The sequence below is a fragment of the Onychostoma macrolepis genome, chromosome 06 (genome assembly GCF_012432095.1).
Source record: "Onychostoma macrolepis isolate SWU-2019 chromosome 06, ASM1243209v1, whole genome shotgun sequence".
Lineage (NCBI taxonomy): Eukaryota > Metazoa > Chordata > Actinopteri > Cypriniformes > Cyprinidae > Onychostoma > Onychostoma macrolepis.
In genome coordinates, this window is record NC_081160.1 from 147,309 (window position 1) to 164,705 (window position 17,397).

At 43.8% G+C, this 17,397-nt stretch overlaps 2 protein-coding genes across 5 annotated transcripts in view; both read left to right on the forward strand.

The window, feature by feature from the left end:
* LOC131542081 (transcription activator BRG1) overlaps positions 1-679 on the forward strand; it is a 35,706-nt gene extending 35,027 nt beyond the window's left edge. For 3 of the 4 annotated variants that reach the window (XM_058778386.1, XM_058778385.1, XM_058778387.1), the window contains one exon: positions 1-679. This exon is cut by the window's left edge and continues 216 nt beyond it. The gene's annotated coding sequence lies outside the window, so the exon portion shown is untranslated. The other variant, XR_009271658.1, reaches the window with a different exon arrangement.
* Positions 680-2,381: 1,702 nt separating this feature from the next.
* ldlrb (low density lipoprotein receptor b) lies at positions 2,382-16,434 on the forward strand. Its single transcript, XM_058778388.1, has 18 exons — positions 2,382-3,754; positions 5,894-6,016; positions 6,143-6,265; positions 6,344-6,718; positions 6,796-6,918; positions 7,008-7,130; positions 7,646-7,765; positions 7,855-7,983; positions 8,066-8,237; positions 9,183-9,401; positions 9,475-9,593; positions 10,908-11,047; positions 11,578-11,719; positions 11,831-11,983; positions 12,468-12,578; positions 12,653-12,727; positions 12,814-12,977; positions 14,813-16,434. Exons 1-18 carry the CDS (start codon positions 3,682-3,684, stop codon positions 14,846-14,848), a joined length of 2,520 nt encoding a protein of 839 aa, XP_058634371.1. The 5' UTR covers positions 2,382-3,681; the 3' UTR covers positions 14,849-16,434.
* Positions 16,435-17,397: the final 963 nt, after the last annotated feature.

Here is a 17,397-nt window from a genome sequence, read left to right on the forward strand (position 1 = left end):
TGTGACACTGAATATTAGACGTTGCTGTTTTAGGAGGTGACTATCTGTCAAATGATCTAGTATAACCCCAGTAACCTGTCAGGTGATTGCACTCATGTGTCATTAGCAGAACATTAGCATGTACAGTAGATGTAATAGCTTAGAAGCTGCCTGTTATTATATGCTTATATGATTGTTGTTTTGCTGTACAAGCGGTGTGTGTGTGTGTGTGTGTGTGTGTGTGTGTGTGTGCGCGCTACAAGACAAGCTTTAAGGCCGTTCACAAACTAACCTGACGTTCATGCTTACATGAACTTGCGTAGTTTAACGTTTTGTTTGAGCGTTTCTGTTTACTGATGTTAAAGCAGGGTTTCTCTGCTCTGGCCCTGCAGAATTCAGCTTCGACCCTCATCAAACACAACTAAACAAACTAATACAGGTCTTCAGGATTACTAGAAAGTTACAGTCAGGTGAGTTTGATCAAAGTTGGACCTGAACTCTGCAGAACGGTGGATCTGGAGCCGTCAGCTGCTGCTCTTCATATCTATAACGGCTGATCTGCTCTGTTACTGTATCAATCATATTATTCCTGAAGTTTCTAGCGGCTCTTTAATGGCATGTGCTCTTACTGTACTGAAAGTATGTTTGTGTGTGTAGATTTTCGTTCACTAGATGGAACCCAATAAACATCACAACCTCATGTCTGTGTTTGTAGTTTTCTGTTGTATTTTCTCTGACATGCATACAGTATGAAACGCTTGAGCGACGGTGAGGTCAGATGCTGAGCTTATGTGGCTGATGTGGTCTGGTCTGGATCTCAGGTGGTTTTCCAGCTGATCCTGAAGGTGTGGGTTTTGTGAAGCCAGCCAGACTCAATAAATCGTTTCCCTTACGAAAATTAACCATGGTTTTATTTGTGGTAAAAGCAAGGTTAATTTCTGTAAGGTCTCTAAATGGCCGTCTGTCACGCTGGAACAGAGAACAAACTGCTGAAGCACTGAAACCTCTAGAATGTCACAGTATGTTTAGAATTCAATTTTGACCTTACAGGAATTACTAAAACAGACAAACACACTCACAGTGTGTACAAACACTTTGGAGAGTATCTGCCAGGCAATGGTGGTTTTGTGTGTAATATGGCACAATAACCACTAGGTGGCGTTCATGAACAGTTTTAGCGCGTTCTCTGCAGATTTCGAGGAAAAGTGGGAATGTTTGGAGTCTGACCCTGCGTCCCAATGTACATACTATCCACCCTGTCTGCCCTAAATAGTATTGAAAATGACTAATATCACATAGAATTTAGGATGGATAATATGCACACTGGTTTACATCTGAAACAAACAGTGGATGTGATGATCATCTCACAAAAACACTGAAGAGAAACACTTCAGGAAAGCCTCTAGACCACTGAAGTTAATATCACTGAAGGGATGAAGATGATGATGATGAGTCTGTATCTCTCCACATCTAAACACAGAAGGATGTCAAACACATTGGCTCATTTTGACCAAACTCTTGTCTATTAAGCACAAACACGTTGGGTGTGATTTAAACTGATTCACAGTGTTTTTGACTCATCATGTAACGTAAGACGTAATAGTGGAAGAGCAGTGTATCTGATATACAGTTCTGCTCATAAGTTTTCACCCCCCAGCTCTTAATGCATCGTATTTCCTTCTTGAGTGAATGTCAGTGAATGTTTCCATCTTTGTAATAGCTGTGTTTGAGTCCATCAATTGTCCTCAGTGTGAAAAGATGGATCTCAAAATCACACGCTCACTGTTGGATAGGGGTCAAAGACACAAAAGATGCTGGAAAACCAGAGCTGGAGGATATTTCTGAAGAACAGCGTGCGGATGAACTGCTCATGAACAACTATCACAAAACATCAAAACAGCCGTGGATCATCCAGGTAACGGCACACGGTATTACGATTAAAGGGTATGTAAACATTTGAACAGATCATTTTTATAAATTCAGCTATTGTATTGTCTTGTGGGGGATATATTCACATAAGGGTCAATTTTATTTTACTTTTTTTAAATTGAGAAATCAATGAAAGCTGATGAAAGCAGATAAATAAGCTTTCCATCAATGTATGGTTTGTTAGGATAATATCTGGCTGAGATACAACTATTTGAAAATCTGAAATATTGAGAAAATCACCTTTAAAGTTGTCCAAATGAAGTTCTTAGCAATGCATATTACTAATCAAAAAGTAAGTTTTGATATATTTATGGTAGGAAATTTACAAAATATCCTTTACTTAATATCCTAATGATTTTTGGCATAAAAGAAAAATGTATAATTTTGACCCATACAATGTATTGTTGGCTATTGCTACAAATATAGCTGTGCTGCTTATGACTGCTTCTGTGCTGCAGGGACACAGATGTGAAACAGCTTATTGAGGACAGTTCTAAATCAAATAAAAACATCACAAGCGATTTTCATGATCCCTATTATGTTGTTAAAATTATTGTAATTTTGCAAGGGGTTTGTAAAGCTATGATCGGAGCTGCACTGGTCTTCAGGATCCTTCCTCGTGAGTCTTGTTTGTGTAGATTGGGGTCGAGCTGAAGTGACCCTCACGAGTTCCTGCTGAATGGAGAAGTTCACTGGTTTCTGCTGTAATCATTAACAGAGTCATCGGATGAGCTCCAGGTCGCTTCGCAAACACTCTTTGTGAGGGAAGATCTTCTGAGGCGTTCCTGATCTCATCCAACAGACATTTCAACATTCCTCCCATAGTTCAGAGTGTGTGTCACACACACCTGTCTGTCTGACCCTCATCAGACTCGGTGTAATCATGTCCAACATTGAGATTCTGTTCTGTCCAATGATTGTTTTTAACTTTCAGGTTATCAAATTTGCAAGCTAGTTTTCCTCCGGGCTGAGCAGTGATTTTAAATATGCAAAATAACAAACGAGAGGCATTCGGTCTGATATCCAGCGAGTAACTTCATCTGGAAACATCATTTCCCTGCGTCTACAAACACGATGCAAATCATGTTCCCTCCGCTTGAGCTGGACGGTGTGTTTATGTCTGTGATTCCAGGATTTCATGTTTTATTGATGACATTATAAACAGCAATGATTTGAAGGCTTTATATTCTATGCAACATGATTCAGCTTAAGCTCATTCATGTCCAATCCTCATTTCTGGGGAAATATTTTTGTTTTCAGTTTGTAATTTTAAAGTGCGATCAATATTTCTCTCTTATTTTGAAGGAACAGGGACATTCTGAGTATTAGTGAGCTGGTTTCACAGTAAGGAGGTGTTTTGGCCCCTGAGGGACTCTGGGTTTCAGGTGCCATTCGGTCTCCTGTGAATGATATTAGCCAGCTATCCATGTCCATGATGACCAACACACGCTAAAGACAGATGCTCAGACACTACTGTGTCTCATTCAGTCTCTTATCTCTGTGAGGAAGCGCCTCGTGTGTAAAATAAACTAATATAATAATAAGAGAACCGGCCGCGAGGCTCCGCCCACAGCGCTGACGTCCCTCATTTCAAATATCACCCCACTGCAGAGCCACGCCCCCCGCGACTTCATTCATATGGATGGTTTTTGCCCCGGTCCCGTCACTGATCACAAGAGCGCGGTAACGTTATCATCGTCGTCGTCTTGACTCGCTGTTAATCCTCAGATATTGGAACCGGTGACCCGGAGAGTGTGTGTGATCGATCAGGTGATGGAGATTCGGATCGGCGCTCGGCTCGGATTCATCTGCTCGGTTCTTCTGCTTCACGGTGTTCACGGAGCCCGTAAGTGATGAGGATCTGCTTCTGTGTGTGTTTTAGCCTTGTTTCACAATTCGACGATGTTTCTTCTTTCTCGGGGTTTTCCGATGTTGTTCAAACTCTTCCTGTTTTTGGTTTGTTCTGTAATTATTAAGCCGCTGACGCTGTCCGGGGGTTTATCTCGGGGTCTGTTATACAGTGTATATAAATATTTATGTCGGTGTTTTATGTCAGGCTCGTTGCTGTCAGTCCGCTTGCTGAGTAAACGCGCTTCCTGATTGGCCGCTGCTGAAGCACATGCGCGCTGCTGGCTCTGATTGGTCGGACGCGCTAATCAGCTACTTGAAATTCCGCTTCTGATTGGTCGGGTTCGGCAGGATGACAGTCAGGTGTGGTCAGAGATTGATGCAGGTGTGACGCAGTGTTGGCAATTTAGCAGTTTTGTAGCTAGATTTAGCGACTTCCCCACCCCTTTGAGACTTTTTTTTTTTTTTTCAAAAGTTTAGGGACAAATATAGCAACTTCTTGGACAAACCTTATGAGCTCTCATCTTGCCCGCTGATCTATATTCATCTTTATATAGGTCAGTGAATTTGCTATTATGACGTCATGTAGGGACATTTGGCTACTTTCAGTGTAAGCAGCTGCAGCGCTGGGTGTGAGTGACCGGACTCGTGCAGGTGTGTAGGTCATCGGCTCTGAGTCAGCAGTACTTGTTTTGTTGTGGAAACCTGGAGCTGCACAGGAAGTTTGACAGGAAGTGGTTTGTCCAGTCAGACACACACCTGATCCCGTCACGCCCAACACAATCCCTCCATCAGTCACTGTCAGTAAAACACACACACGCTGAGATTCAGGAGAAATCAAAGCTGTTTATATTCATGTGTTTGTATATTCAGTGACTCTGATGTGTTGCTGTTTAAACACATCTGCAGCACATCTGTGAGAGTTTGGAGTCACTGCTGTGAGATATTGAGAAACACAGAGAGACGCTTCTGCTCATTTACTGGAACAGAAGAGAGAGAGAGAGTTAATTTTTTCCCCTTTTATTTACCTGTATGTTTGTATAATATATTTATTGCTTTGGCAACATTGTGATATGTGTTACGCAGTCATGCCAATAAAGCTTATTTGAATTGAACTGAGAGCGAGATCTGGTCTGTATCTGTTTCAAGGAGTGAAACTCTCTCTCTCTCACACACACACACACACTCACACTCACACACACACACACACACACGCACACACACTCACACACACACTCACTCACTCACTCACACACACACACACACACACACACACACACTCACACTCACACGCACGGGCTTGTGTCACATCCTGTGTGTATTTGGGGAATTTTCAGGTTCATAGCGGAAAACCAGTTGAGTTAGTTCAGATGTTCTAGTTGGTGTGGTTTTTATTGAGCACAAATATATAATTTCACTGTCATTGTGATTCATAAATACTGCAGAGTCAAATCAGTCAGTTTCTTCTCCAAACATCATTCTGGATCTTTTCCGTCAAGCTCCGCCTCCTTCATCTCTACTGTATCTTGATTATGCAAATGTTTCCATAGAGACCAGTGAGCAACCAGTGGTGTGATTATTAACTCCGCCTCTGCCTTTGTCTTAAAGAGACACTACACACCCTTCATCAGTCAAAGACACTGAACGTTTATAATCAACAAATGCTTTGTGCAAAGATCAGCTCAATTCAATCAAATTCAGTTCAATTCAACTGTCTCTCTCTCTACTGACGCACGTTAAACATTCACCTTTATGGTTCTGTCAGATGTTTTATTATAAGAGTGCACAAGTCAGTGTTTTAATTTCAAGAATGGGGACACAAAGCTAGAATACGACAAACTGATGCGTCAAACATCAGATGTGATCATGTGACAGTGAAGATGAGTATGTAGAGCCTCATACATGTGCGTGTGTGTGTGTGTGTGTTCTTGTTAATGCTACATTGTGGGGACCAGCCTACAAAAAAGATAATTGAAAATAGTAAATTATGTTTATCTGAAAGTGTAACAATGGAAAATATTAGTTAGAGGATAGAAAATATTGTTTGGTCAGCATAAAAGTAATAGAAGTCTATGGAAAGTTCCCCACAATTCACAGAAACCTAATGTGTGTGTGTGTGTGTGTGTGTGTGTGGCAGGTGCAGCCGTCTGCAGACAGGATCAGTTCAGCTGTGCAAACGGGAAATGCATCACCAGCCGCTGGGTTTGTGACGAGACGGACGACTGCGGCGACGGGAGCGACGAGCTGTCCGAGTCCTGCAGTGAGTCACACACACCTCATTACTGACACTGACCATGTTCACATTCATTAAAGTTTCTTTTGCATGATGAGATGATTGAGTGTACACTCCATGACTCCGTATGCTAACGCTCACTCTCCACCGCAGGCCAGAAGAAGTGTTCGTCGGTTCAGTTCAGCTGCGGCGGGCGTCTCAATCAGTGCGTGTCCACCAGGTGGCGCTGCGATGGGAAGTCTGACTGCGAGAACGGCGCGGACGAGCAGGGCTGCGGTACATATAACGCTCTCGTTTACTAGATGACAGGTCACGTGTTCAGCTGTGTTCAGGACGCTTCTGTTCTTGTTTCAGTGCTGAAGAACTGCACAGACGAGGAGTTCCGCTGCCGCAGCGGTCAGTGCGTGTCGCTGTTGTTCGTGTGCGACTCCGAGTCCGACTGCAGCGACGGCAGCGACGAGGCGTCTTGTCCCGCGCCCACCTGCGGCCCCGGATCCTTCCAGTGCAATAACTCTGTGTGCGTGCCGCAGCTCTGGGCCTGCGACGGCGACGCCGACTGCGCAGACGGCTCTGACGAGTGGCCGCAGAGCTGCCCGGCCGGCACGGGTCAGCAGCCGCAGACGGTCTGCCGTGACGAGTTCCTGTGCGCCAGCGGCGAGTGCATCCACAGCAGCTGGAGGTGCGACGGAGCTGCCGACTGCGCAGACGGCTCAGACGAGCACAACTGCAGTGAGTAACTTGTGTGAGATGTGTTTGCGCAGAACGTGGTGTGTCCCGCGGTTCGCTCACTTCTGTGTCTGCCGCAGCTGCGCTCACCTGCCGTCCGGATGAGTTCCTGTGTAACGACGGCAGCTGCGTCCCGGGACTGCGTCAGTGTGACGGGAATCCCGACTGCCCGGATCGCAGCGATGAGACGGACTGCTTTACTGGTGAGCATCACACACGCCAATGTGTTCAAGCTGCTGCCTGTCTGTGTCTATCTGTCTGTCTGTAACCGTCTGTATCTGTCTGTCTGCAGTGCATGCGTGTGACGGGCCGAGCAGGTTTAAGTGCGGCAGTGGCGTGTGCATCAGCGCAGACAGAGTGTGTGACGGTCAGAGAGACTGCCGCGACGGCTCAGATGAGCCTCTCAAAGACTGCAGTGAGTTTCACTCTGTGTTCCTGTAACGTGTGTCAAAGATGAGTTTCTTCTGCTGAATGTTGAGAACATTCTTCAAAATCTCTTCTTTTGTGTTCAGCAGAAGAAAGAAACTCATGCAGGTTTGGAACAGCCTGAGGATGAGTAAATGACTGAATTTTCATTTTTGGGTAGCTTTAAGTCCAGTGTGAGGACAGAGAAATGCATCACTGAATCACTATTTTCTTGTTTGTAACTGTAAAGCTGCTTTGAAACAAACTGTACTGAATAGAGCAGGGGTCTCCGACCTTTTTTACACCACTGACCGGTTACATTTAGAAAACATTCCCGCGGACCGGCTGCAGCGGGTTTGTGTGTATAAGATGTGAAAGAGGAATCAACTCTGTATTCGGTCACGACCCGGAGGTTGGGGATCTCTGGTCTAGTCTTCGGTCTTTCCTCCAGCGTCCTCACTGACGTGACTGAAGTGTTGAAACAGTCAAAGGTGATCACGTGACCTGTGTGTTTCCTCTGCGCAGACACTAACGAGTGCCTCACTAACAACGGCGGCTGTTCCCACACGTGCAGCGACCTGAAGATGGGATACGAGTGTGTGTGTCCGGCCGGATTTCACCTGATCAACCGCACACACTGTGACGGTGAGCTCCGTCCCGATGAGCGCAGTGCATGATGGTCCGTGAGTGCGTTTGGTCTCATCACGTGTGTGTGTGTGTGTGTGTGTGTGTAGACGTGGACGAGTGTGCAGACGCAGACAGATGCACTCAGATCTGTATAAACCTGCCGGGCAGCTTCAGGTGTGACTGTAAAGATGGGTTTGAGCTGGATCACATGACCAAAGACTGCAAAGCGGTAACAGGTGCGTGACCGAACAGAAACGAGTGATCAGAGGGAATTATGGGTAACAGCTCAGAGTTTGAGATGCATGTGTCCTCCCGCAGGATCCGACGCGTTCCTGCTCTTCAGCACGCGGCACGAGGTGAGGAAGATGGCGCTGGGCAGCCGGACGTACACGGCGCTGATCCGCCGGCAGAAGAACGTGGTGGCGCTGGACGTCGACGTTCACAGAGACACCATCTTCTGGTCAGACGTGAGCCTGAAGAAGATCTACAGGTGAGAGACCCGACTGTGACCCACTGACCGCTGCATTACAAGTAATCCGAGTTACACAATCAGATTACTTTTTCAAGTAACTAGTAAAGTAATGCATTATTTTCAAATGTACAACTAAAAAGTTACTTTATTCAAATAAGTAATGCAAGTTTTCCCATCTATTGACTGATCCCCAGGTTTAAAAAAGTACACCTCAATAGTGTACTTAAAGTGCTCTATTTTCGCGCACTAACTTTGTACTTAATATACAAAAAAATATTCTTTAGTCTTTCTTAAGATAAACGCAAGATCATCTAAGTGTACTCAACTGTGCTATTTTGGGACACCATGAATATGAACTAAAATGCGCTTTTAACATACTATCTCTGTGTTTAAAATATGTATCTAGTCACCACTCGTAGTACTCTTGAGTGCACTAGTGTATGGAAGATGGGTTCAAGCGTGCTACAAGTGGTGACTAAATAGAAAATAGAGCACTTTAAGTACATTATGGAAGTGCACTTTTCTTTTAAGCTGGGGTCAGCTCTCCGTCCTCGTGATGAGAGAAATCAGAGGCGATTCCTTTACCTGAGGATCATTCATTTCACTTTTGGTGTGAAAGCACCTTTACAGTTGCCAATAATATAACATTTGGGATTTTTTGTTTATTCAAAAACAAATACGCAAGCCCAGCTCAGGTGACAAAAAGTAATGTAACCATTACTTTCCATGAAAAGTAACTAAGTACCACAATTAGTTACTTTTTTAAAGGAGTAATGCAATATTGTAATACATTAAAAGTAACTTTCCCAACACTGACACTGGTTTTGTTGAGATTAACTGTCTCAGTGATTTCCTCCATCGCTCCGCTAGTTTCTACTCAATTTAATCAGTTTTCCTGCTGTTTATTTACTAAAGTAGCGCTGAATCTAACCATCGTCTCGCGCGTGTGTTTGTGTCCTGCAGCGCCGCGGCCGCTGACCCCGCCCACCACAGCACTGTGATTGACAGCCGGATCTCCCGCCCCGAGGGTCTGGCGGTGGACTGGGTCCACGGGAACATCTACTGGACGGACAGCGAGCTGCAGACCGTGTCGGTGGCTACGGCAGACGGCAGCAAACGCAAGACGCTGGTCAGCGAGGGTCTGCAGCGTCCGCGCGCGATCGTCGTGGACCCGCAGCGCAAGTGAGTGTCTGCGCGTCGGCTGAGTGCTGAAGCGTTCGCGCCGGAAGCTGATCTGTTGTTTCCCGCCCCGCAGCTTCATGTTCTGGACGGACTGGGGCGAGCCGGCGCGGATCGAGAAGAGCGGCCTGAACGGCGCGGACCGGACTCCTCTGGTGACCGACCACATCGCCTGGCCCAACGGCATCACGCTCGGTCAGATTTTTACCATTTTATCGATTCATTCGAATTTAATGTCTTGCCACGAGACGCGAGCGCAGCAGTCAAACACGGCCGTGTTCACAGAACAAACTGGAAAAGCAGCGCGATCCAATAAAAAACCTGTACCTTCTTCTGTGTGTCTGATATTTGATCATGTTTGCGTCACGGTGACAGACTGAAAGCTGCTGTTCACTGTTTTTACTGAACATTTGGGGCGTAGCGACGGGTGTGCACCTAAAAACAGATGCAGAATTATTATTTTTTAATCGTAATAAACATGGGCGGCGCTGAGGAGGGGCGAGCAGAGGCCAAGAAAGACCAAAGCACGGCCATAGCACCCATAAGAAATTAAATAAAATAAAAACATTTGACTTATTACGCATTCATAGCTCGTGCATTGCAATATAACGTGACGTCATTAGCAGGCGAATTTTTTCGAATTGTCAGCATTTTATTTTAAAAATGGATCGGTTCCTTGCGCTGAGTACGCCTGTCCCCGACTAAAGACTTCACTAGTCACACGTACATTGATTAATATAATAACCCAGGCTACTAACCGTCCGTATAGCCTACTCCGCGCTCAAGCACACGTATAAAACTCGCAATGGCAAAAGTAGGCTAATGATTATGAATATGTTGGGGAAAGGGAAAAGAAAACATTTTAATTATTTTAATAAACTAGTGATTTCTTCTCCGTCAGTGTCGGCTGAAAAGATAAAGTTGCCGAATGCGACGCTGCATCTCCACATGAACTTTAATAAAGAAATCCACCTTTTCATTCCGACTACGTAATTAGAGATGTTATATATTTTTACGTTAGTAATACACAGTCTTGGTGTTTTGTTTTTTTTGCACATTAATCTGACAGTAAATGTGGCACACCCAGTTATTCTGATGCACACCCAGAGTCTCTTTTCTGGCTACGCTCCTGATTTATAGTTAATAATCATCTGCTGGTGTTATACCTTCAGTCATTTTGAAATTGAATTACCTTGACTTTTGAGATTTTTTTAAATTTTTTAAATTTATTTATTTTTTTAAGCATTTTCCTCGTATTATTCCTGAACATATGTATAATATAGGTTTGTAGAAGATGTAGTTGTAGTTCATGCATCTTTTCTGCAAAGATGTGTGCTGCACTTGGAACATAATTTTCTTTAACTTGAGGGTTAATAAAGAAAAAGAATCACGTTGTAGATACATTTTCAAGTCGACTAGTTAAAAATAGTAAAAAATCGTTCTGAAAACCTGGAGATTGTGATGTTTAGGCGTGTGGTCCAGCTGTATGACGCGTGGTGTTGTGTGCAGATGTTCTGACCGGCCGTCTCTACTGGGTCGACTCGAAGCTACACACACTGTCCAGCATCGGTGTGAACGGAGACGGACGACACACACTGATCCAGGACCAGCACACGCTGCCGCACCCGCTGGCGCTCGCCGTCTTCGAGGTGTGTTCTGTGTGAAGAGTTATTAAAGCCAGAAGCATTTCAGATCTATAAACTCTAATCACTGGCTCCAGATGCCATGAATGAGGAATTAGATTTTTCTGTTTTCCTTTAAAGAATTATAATTGTTTGAATCCATCTTTAATATTTTGTGGAGCATATCTTGAGTAGCCCACTCACAGTGTAAAAATTATTTAATAAAATTATTATTTATGACGATGTATTTCTGATGATTTTAATCATTGTATTTATCATTGTTATACATTTCAAAATTTAATTTGGGTAGTAGATGCTGGTGATTGTTTATGTATTAGACTGTTTGATTATACAATATTGATAAATATGGGATCTTATATAATTCATGTTCTAGTCATGGGTATATTATGTAGTGAACAGGTGGATGTGATTTGTATACAAATGCAAATTGTCCAGTATTTAAATGCAACACGTGTTTTTAGTGATTGAACATTGGCTAATGATTGGCTTTGTGTGTGTTTTGTGTGTGTGTGTGTGTGTGTGTGTGTGTCCCACAGGAGAAAGTCTTCTGGACTGACGTGTCCAACAGCGGCATCTGGAGCGCCAGCCGTGTGACGGGGCGAGACGTGTCCGCCGTGGCCGAGCATCTGCAGTCGCCCGAGGACATCGTGCTCCATCACAGCCTGAGACAGCCGTCCGGTGAGAGCCAGGCGCTCGTTAGCGTGTGTGTGTGTGTGTGTGTGTGTGTGTGTGTGTTCTCATTGGCGTGTGTGTGCTTGTGTTCCGGCGCTGATCCGTGTTGTTCTGCAGGACAGGACTGGTGCAGAGATGCAGCGACGCTCAACGGCGGCTGTGAGTTCCTGTGTCTGCCGGCGCCGCAGATCAACACACGCTCGCCCAAATACACCTGCGCCTGTCCAGATCACCTGACCCTGGCCACCGACATGAGGACGTGTGTGTCCGGTGCGTTCAGGCCCGACCGGGCCAGCTGCATCAACATAGTCACTGTATTAAAGGGGTCATCGGATGAAATTCACTTTTACATGGTGTTTGAACATAATTGTGTGTTAGCAATTAGCTCATTAGCATTTAAAGGAACATGCACCGAAACGGCTCGCAGTGAACAGAGCTGTTTTTGACAGGGTAAAAAGGGTGTTGTTTTACACCACCATTGAGAAATTTTAATCAAAGTATGTTACAGACTTTTCATTAAGACCCTGAAGAATCATATCAACTTGTGGAAAATGGGCATCCGATGACCCCTTTAAGAACTAGTTTGACCAACCAGCAGTTAACCAGTCTTCCTTTTCAATTCAAATTAGACCAGTCTACCTTTTGTGACCAGTCTAGATGAAATAAAATTACATGACTAACTTTTTAAGACTAGACTAAGCAGTTTATGCGACTGACCCCTTGCTTTACTCCGGACGGCTGTTTCTCTGTGCAGGTGTGAACGCCACAGCGCCGCCGCAGGTGACCAGCGGAATCACAGCCGGACGCTCCGGACAGACGCCTGACCATCAGCAGCCGGACGCCACACAGACGGGCTCTCGCAGCGGTCAGTTCCTCTTCCTGTCTGACGCGCCTTCATTCGCTCGCTCACACACTCAACATCCGTCTGCCTCTTTACAGGAAATAATGCAGAACAAGAGCCGGTTTCCAGCCCTTCCCAGCATCCCACGGTCCTGTACATCACACTTCCCATCGGTCAGTAAACCATCATTCTCATGATACACGGTCGCTCACTGACCGATCGCCAGCGTTAGTGACCCGTCTGTCTCTCGCTCTCACAGTTGCCATGTGTCTGCTGGTGGTTGGCAGCGTGTTGCTATGGAGACACTGGCGGATGAAGAACACCAACACCATCCACTTCACCAACCCAGTGTACCAGAAGAAGACCGACGACACCGTGCACATCTTCAGGAGCCCTAGTCTGGACGGATACTCGCATCCTTCGGTACGACACTCTCTCACTCACACACACACACACACACACGTCTGGTTTGCTATCCTTGTGGGGACTCTCCATAGGCGTAATGGTTTTTATACTGTACTTACTGTATGTGCTATTGTCCTACACCAACCCTACACCTAAACCTACCCCTTACAGGAGACTACAGGCATTTTTAGATTTTCAAAAAACTCCATTCTGTGTGATTTATAAGCTTGTTTACCCGTGACACGAGTCCCCATGAGTCTGTGTGTATTCAGGTTTAAGTCCCCACCTGACAAGTACACACACACACACACATGGTCACTCTCTCTCTCTCACACACACACACACACACACACACACACACACACACACACACACACACACACACACACACACACTCTCTCTCACTCACTCACACACACACACACACACACACACACACACACACACACACACACACACACACACACACACACGCTCACTCTCTCTCACTCACACACACACACACGCTCACACACACACACACATGGTCACTCTCTCTCACACACACACACACACACGCACACACACACACACACACTCTCTCACTCACACACACACACATGCGCGCTCTCTCTCACACACACACATGCGCGCTCTCTCTCTCTCACACACGCTCACTCTCTCTCACTCACACACACACACATGCTCACTCTCACACACACACACACACACACACACACACACACACACACACATTCTCACTCTCTCTCACACACTCTCACACACACACATGCTCACACACACTCACACTTACGCTAGGGGTGGGCGATATGGAAAAAATATCATATCACGATTTTTTTTTTTTTAGAAATATCACGATTTTATCACGATTTTATCACGATTCTTTGTCATGTTGGTTTTACTATTTTGCAAATGATCGGAGCAGTGCAGCCAAACTAATCTCCCCGTTATAAAGACAAAGCCTTTCAAGGTAGCAAAAAAAAAAGAATGGCAGATATTTAGGCCAAAGTGGGTGAAGATAAAAATCTTTGTCATTATTTTATCTTTCTTGTTAAAAAATAAGAACAAAGATACACATAAAATACAAATAAAACAAACAGTGCTTTATTTTCAGGTACAATAGGTGTATTTAGCGTGAATGAACAAATATAAAAATAAAACACTATATAGACTGATTCCTAAAGCAACTGTATTAAAGTTTTTCAGTCAAGAGTAGTGAGTGATTTTTCTCTTTGCGTTTTGTTGTTTTATTAACGTTAAAGGAATAGTTCACCCAAAAATAACAATTCTGTCATCTGTCTGTCAATTCTGTCAAAGTGTTTTATTTTTATACCATCATTTACTCGAGTTGTTTTAAACCTGAGTGAGTTTCTTTCTTCTGCTGAACATAAATGCTATTTTGAAGAACGTGGAAAACCAAACAGTTGCTGGTCTACAGTGACTTACATTCAATCAACGTCAATGTGGACCAGAAACTGATTGGTTTTCCACATTCTTCAAAATATCTTCTTTTGTGTTCAGCACAAGAGAGAAATGAATACATACACTCTCTACATATTAAATGATCTTCTAGACAAAGCAATAGTGATCACGTAATGGAAACCGTTACTCATACTGTCGGATCCAATATAATCACACAGCATCATCTTTTAGTTTCAATCTTTTGAAGATCCTGCATTGAATTCTGGCAGACTGCCTTCAATATAAGCTGTTTTAGACTAACGAGAAAGTTCTGAGTTCTGAAACTTACGGGATGTTTTTGTAGTACAATGACCTGTTATATGTCACAGAATCAAGGGAATTTAGTTTTCTCAGTTCATGACCCCTTTAATGAGTGTGTGTTTGTGTCTCAGTGTCAGATGATCAGTATGGATGAAGACGCAGCCTGACGCTCCTCCAGAAGCTCCTCCAGAAGCTCAAGGTCACTTTAATGCTGCTCTGAAGCTTTAACAGTCAGCTGAAGGAAACTCTCGTCCTCATGTGTGAAAACTCCAGGATCAGCCCTGATTTCTATAATGATATAAGGAATGAAGACACACACACACACACACACATGTTTGTTTTTGTGAAAAGTGGGGACTCTCCATAGGCGTAATGGTTTTTATACTGTACTTACTGTATGTGCTATTGCCCTACACCAACCCTACACCTAAACCTACCCCTTACAGGAGACTTTCTGCTATTTCAGATTTTCAATACACTCCATTCTGAGTGATTTATAAGCGTTTTGAAAAGTGGGGACATGGAGTAATGTCCTGAAAAGTCACCTTCTCCTTGTAATACCTGCCATACCCTCGTCATTATACACATCTATGTCCTGATTTGTCACAAAAACGCGCACACACACACTCTCTCACACACACACACACACACTCCTGACTAACGGACATCATCACAGGTGAAGAGCAGAAGATCTCAACAGAGATTCTTCAGGAGTCTGTGGCTTTGCTACAAACATGCCGCTGTTTTCATTTATGATTTGTAAGCTTTTAAGATCCTCTTATTGAAGGTATTACCACTTTGATATTTAAATGATCCTTGTAAATATTTGTGATTATGTGGAGGGCAGACAGGTGTCTCTCTCTCTTCTTGCACTATATATGTTGACTGTCACAGACTTTATTTATGTTCTCCTTCACAGACACTTGAACAATCTGTTTGACTCTGTTTTGCTGAAGTATGTGTGAATGCACAGCGCTGCTCGAGTAACAGTGACTCGTTCTGTTACTGCTGTGCTTCGTTTGCTCAGGCGTGTAGATTGAGTTCTGGGCCTTACACATGATGGTGCCTGTGCATTGTGTGTCATAATGTTTGAATGCCTTTGATGCCTTCGGTGCTCAGGGAGATCCAGGTGACCTCTGACCTCACCTGTCCGTTAGAGTCGCACGTTTGCGTTCTGTTGTTGTAGCGCACGGCTTGTTTATTAGCAGGCTTGTGCGGTATGTTATCTGAAGGATCGGGGCGTTTTTATCACAAACGCTCCTCAAACATCTGCAGCTTAGTCTCTGTAGATACTTGCCTTTATCACACCGTCTTGAACCCAAGACCTTGTACGAAGAACACTCTTATTTATTGTCTATATGTGTGATTTTGTTGAATTTCTGGCTTTTATCATTTAAATGTATAGTTTATCAGATGTGATGTTGAAATGTCCTCCAGGAACTGATGTGCACTACCGAGGGAACGAACCTGTGCGTCATTCAGGTACTTTTATACGTTTATGAAGGATGAAACACGAATGTGAAGAAGCTCTTGGACCAAACCGGTGAATCTTGACTGGGTTCTGGTTCAGTTACTGCTGATGAGTCACTTGAGGTCAGTTTGACTCGTGGAGATCAGATGAACCTTTATCTCAGGACTGATGGTCCAGTGATCCGAATGTTCTACATGTTTAGAGAAACAAATAACACCCAAAGAAACAACTCCGCTGTTTTTGACATTGTTTTTCAATAAATGCACATTTTGAACCCAGAAATCTGTGTTTGTCTTGATTTCTTGATGCTCTGGTGTTTTATTCAAGCGTCGGTCTGAGATCGACTTGCGTCCAGTTTTATGGGCAGGTTTAGTCCTGGTCTTTCAGGAGCATAATGCTGATGATTCTACATCCCTCCATCCATTCATTATTAAACGCTTGTTCACATTCACTCATCTTTTGTATATTTCATGAGCTCCTCAGTGTGACGTGACTGAACTGCAGTATTTAATCCGTGATCTTCAGATGCTTTTTTCATGAATCAGAGGAAGTCTGTTGAATCCAGGTGATGACGGATATGAAGTCATGAGATCTGCAGTAATGTATGGCATGCGGTTCGACCAGCTTCATCACAGAAACACAGAACTAGGTGTAATTCATAAACCATATTTATTTATGGTTTTATTTTGAACCATAAATAAAAATATCTATTTTTTTTCCATTTGCTGAAGGTAAACATTTGTTTGGTTTACTCTTGAAATTCAGTATTCTGCTAATATTGTTGCTCATTGATAATAATTGCTTGTGTTTTCTTTGTTTGTGAGCTGCTCTGAGTTTGACACACTCTTGAAAGCTTGTGTGTGTGTGTGTGTGTGTGTAATAATATTATATTGCATGTTTATGTATTCTGTATATCTGGGCCAGGACACTCCTGTAAAACAGGCTTTTAGTCCCAGTGAGGATTCTCTCCTGGTTAAATAAAGGTAAAATAAAAAATGTGTGTAAACGTGCTTCTACAAAACATTGTTTGTGTTAGACTCCAGCAGCCTTGTGGAAGGAGATCTGATCTGATCTGATGGATTCAGTAACAGCACATGAAATGTTGTTTGGTGTCCAACAGCGACTCCTCAACAGCAGAATTATTCATGACTTACAGTGAAAACACTGGTCATCGCAGTCGAACTCATTACATTTACATTACATTACATCTTAAACAACACTAGCACAGCAAAAGAAAGAAACATT

Excerpts from the sequence above, each read along its gene's own strand:
- ldlrb (XM_058778388.1), top strand. The coding sequence starts at position 3,682 with ATGGAGATTCGGATCGGCGCTCGGCTCGGATTCATCTGCTCGGTTCTT. Across the intron at positions 6,919-7,007 it reads TGAGACGGACTGCTTTACTG|TGCATGCGTGTGACGGGCCG; the intron begins GTGAGCATCACA and ends GTCTGTCTGCAG. Across the intron at positions 11,720-11,830 it reads CAGCCTGAGACAGCCGTCCG|GACAGGACTGGTGCAGAGAT; the intron begins GTGAGAGCCAGG and ends GTTGTTCTGCAG.